At 42.5% G+C, this 3879-nt stretch overlaps 1 protein-coding gene across 1 annotated transcript; it reads left to right on the forward strand.

Moving 5' to 3' along the window:
• The first annotated feature begins 3131 nt into the window (after positions 1–3131).
• On the forward strand, positions 3132–3560 carry LOC109208914. Its single transcript, XM_019372073.1, has one exon. It carries the CDS (start codon positions 3132–3134, stop codon positions 3558–3560), a length of 429 nt encoding a protein of 142 aa, XP_019227618.1.
• The last annotated feature ends 319 nt before the right edge of the window (positions 3561–3879 follow it).

A 3879-nucleotide genomic window follows, 5' to 3' on the forward strand; every position in this document is an offset into this window, starting at 1 on the left:
GAGTTGGTAGGCAATCAAGTCATATCTTTTTGAAGTACAATTTCCATTTTCTTTTGGCTTCATGCCAGTTCTTTTTTAAACATCAACAGCTTACATTTCTTCAACACCATGAAGGTTTTCTTTGCAATCTTTCCATGTACTTATGATTCCACTCCGTTTTTCCCTTTTATCAGCCTCCCAAAAGTAAGTGAGGGGATTAAATTCCTTAATGACACACTGTGAATTCAGTGGGCTCGGAATTATTTTTGCATTTTCTGTTCTAACTTCTATTTTTTCTGATTTTCTAATTTTGAACACCATAATACCAACAGTATCCTTCTCTTTAGTTTTTGAGCATTCAAAAGAACAAACACCCAGAAACAGAACAACCAGTGGCTAGATTATAGCTTGGAAACTGACATCAAGATCAAGGCATGTGAGTGCAGTAAGTGTGATCCAAAAGAAGAACGGGTACACATGCTCTGTTTAATCCAGGCCAAAAACTAATCTTACAGAAAAATTGTAGCCCCATCATAATGTGCATAATTGACATTTAACATTCAGTTACAAATACACCTTCCAGATTCCAAATCAAACACGAAAACCTCTTATATGAAAAATCCTACACAAACGTTAAATCTTGTGTAATTTCAATTATATAAGGTGTTAAGTGTTTGGTATGAAACACACTAGGTATTTCGTTACTAAGTAAAAATAAGTTACCGTGACAATCAAAAGGAAAATTGAAATTAAAAATGAAAAATTTCCAAATGTATATATTAAATTCTATGAAGCTTTAGAAAAAGGAATATACTCTTTCTCCTCACCTGTCTAATACGTACTATATTATTTATTTGAAATCTTACTAGAGCTGCTTAAACTCAATACTCTACCATATTTTCTTTCACATTTCAAAGCGGTAACAAAGTTTCAAATGTTTAAAAATGAAAAAGAAATATTCTTACTGTATGGGTCAAAATCTGACCTAGGGAACCTTGTCTAAGAGAGGATAACTATGAGCCGATTAGGCCGATGTCGTGCTTAGGAAGTAACATACTGGCGAGCTAAGTAGCTAGGGTCGAGGTCGAGTATTCAGATCAGGCCAAACGGCTGGTTTAGTAATAAGATATTTTAGAGGAATATTCTACAGAATATTCTCTGCACTTGTACTTTCAGTTAGCTAAGGGATATGTCCCATATAAGTAGGGATAGAGAGAGAAGAAAGGGTATGTACTCTCTTGAAAAGTTGACTCTCAAGTAAATTACAAACATTGTCTTTACAAAAAGATTCGATTTGTTGTTGATCCCAAGCCTTCTCACATCAGATCCGAGAAAGCTTTCTATATTCCCACGTTTTTTTATCTTACATCATTGTCAGAGGGAGAATCATCCACCATATTGAATATCTGGGTGAATCATTCTCTCTATTTACATTTATTGCCATTTAATATATTTATTGCTTGTCATTACTCCCTCAAACATTCATAACAATACCAGTAAACACCCCCTTGGTATTAAATAGCTTCAAGTGCAATTTTACGTTATTCATATCTACCAATTTCAGATCTAGGATTTATTATGTTTAACTAGGATTTACCCATTATCATCTTATTTAATTAGTTTAACAAAAAGATTTAGCACTTTTTGGACGTCTGTGGGGATTTTCTAGTTAAAATTTTAGTTTCTTCTAGATCTAAAAAAACAACACACAAACATTGCAAGATCCCGTATTTCCTTGTTTGCACAAATCTGACATGGCAGGCAACGGAGAGGAAAAGAGGAAGGCGATAGCTGACCTCACCACCAACCTCCTCCACACCATTAACAAAGTGAAGGAAACGGAGGGCGAAGAAGACATAACACCAAACATCTCTCCCAGGCGAAACAACTCGCCTCCACCTCTCGGTAGTGTCACGACCTCGCACGGTAAGGGTGCCTCTACATCCACAACAGAAGAGGCACCACTGGTAGTGAAAAAGGTTACTTGAGGCATGGTTGACAAACACGCTAACTGGCTTCCTCGACAAGCCCGCTCGAAGGTCGAGTAGGGAAGAGACAAGGGCCATTGCATCAGCAGCTGACGAGCAGCACCCCCCCCTGCAACAGGTATCACTCACAATTTTAGTGATGCAGGTAATGACACCCCTAACCCAATTTTGAGGAAAATGGAGGAGATGGAGAGCGAGAACAAAATGCTTTGTAACCAAATTAAAGAGCACCAAGAAAGGGTAGACAAAATACCGGATGCCCCAAAACTTCTACCAAAAAGAGACACCGGTCGGTTTGTTAAGCAACCATATAGCGACAAGGCTGCACCGCACGCCATACCAAAGACCTTCAAAATGCCGTCGTACTTAAAAATATACGACGGCACGACGGACCCGGAGGATCATGTGACCCACTATGTCACTGCAGTAAAAGGAAATGACCTCGCAAAAGAACAAGTATCGTCCATATTGCTGAAAAAGATTGGAGAAACCTTAACCGGGGGAGCACTGACTTGGTATCACAGTTACCTACGTGCTCCATAGAAACGTTCGAGGAAATGGTAGACAAGTTCATCACCGCCCATGCCGGAGCCAAGAAAGCAGAGGCGAGGGTGAACGACATATTCACCATTAAGCAATCGCCTGGCGAAGGGCTTAGGGACTTCCTCGCCCGATTCAATCGTGTAAGAATGACCCTTCCAAATGTATTTGAGGGGATGGCGGTAGCCGCTTTCCATAATGGACTAAGCAGAAGTGGGTTGAGCGCGACCAAAAAGTTGCTGAGCTGACTCATGAAATACCCTCCAACCACTTGGGACGAGATACACAATGCCTACTGTGCCGAGGTAATAGCCGACGAGGACGATCTCAACGGCCAACCCAACATCTGATCGCGATCCAAATGGAGTCTAGGAAATACCAGAGAAACGACAGCAGGAGAGATCTAGCGGGATCTCTAATCGAGAGAGACAATAGCCTTACATCAGAGGCACCCTCTTGCCACCTCCACGCCACGATGAAGGTCCATCCAGGCCATGAACGACAATCCACCGAAATGAGAGAGGTATGCCCCCTTTATTATCTGCTCATAATTTTTATGTTTCCTTCTCAGAAATAGTCTACGCACGGGAAAAGTTCGGCCCAAAAGTGAAATGGCCATAGAAGATGAGATCCGACCCGAGCACCAGAAAGTCAAATGCCCTCTGCGAATTCCACCAGGAGCGGGGTCATAAAACCGAGGATTGTATCGCCCTAAGACTGGAGGTTGTGAACATGCTTCACCAAGGGCACTTGAAAGAGCTGATGAGCGATCGTGGAAGGGCCAACTTTGCCCGAGGGCGGGAACAACACCAGGGACCGCCCAAATCGCCTTCTCCAGCTCGGACCATTCAAATGATCATCGGAGGAGGCGATGATGCATCTATCAACAGCGTGAAGTTCGCCACCACCCACAAACTCAAACGGTCCATCACCCACGAACGGCATGATGAACTCGAAGAAATTATCATCTTCGATAAGTCAGATACCCACGGTTTGGTCCTTCCTCACTATGCGCTCTTGTCATTACTTTACGTGTCTTTGATACTGATGTAAAACGTATTATGGTTGATGACGGGAGTAGCGCGTGCATCATCCACCCTCGAGTCCTCACCCAAATGAAGCTCGAAGACAAGATAGTGCCGCGTTGCATCACACTAACAGGCTTTAACAATGTAGTTGAGCGGACATCTGGAGAAATCACGCTGCCCGTCCTGGTCGGCGACATCACTTTGGAGACCACGTTCCACATCATAGACCAGGATACGGCGTACAATGCCATCATAGGCCGACCTTGGATACACGCCATGAAAGTTGTCCCCTACAGCTTATACCAAGTCATTAAATTTCCCACCTCCTAGGGAGTATTCTACAT

The sequence above is a fragment of the Nicotiana attenuata genome, unplaced genomic scaffold, assembly GCF_001879085.1.
Source record: "Nicotiana attenuata strain UT unplaced genomic scaffold, NIATTr2, whole genome shotgun sequence".
Taxonomy (NCBI): Eukaryota; Viridiplantae; Streptophyta; class Magnoliopsida; order Solanales; family Solanaceae; genus Nicotiana; species Nicotiana attenuata.

What these genes read in the sequence shown, in the direction of transcription:
- LOC109208914 (XM_019372073.1), top strand. Translation starts at nt 3,132, where the DNA reads ATGAGATCCGACCCGAGCACCAGAAAGTCAAATGCCCTCTGCGAATTC.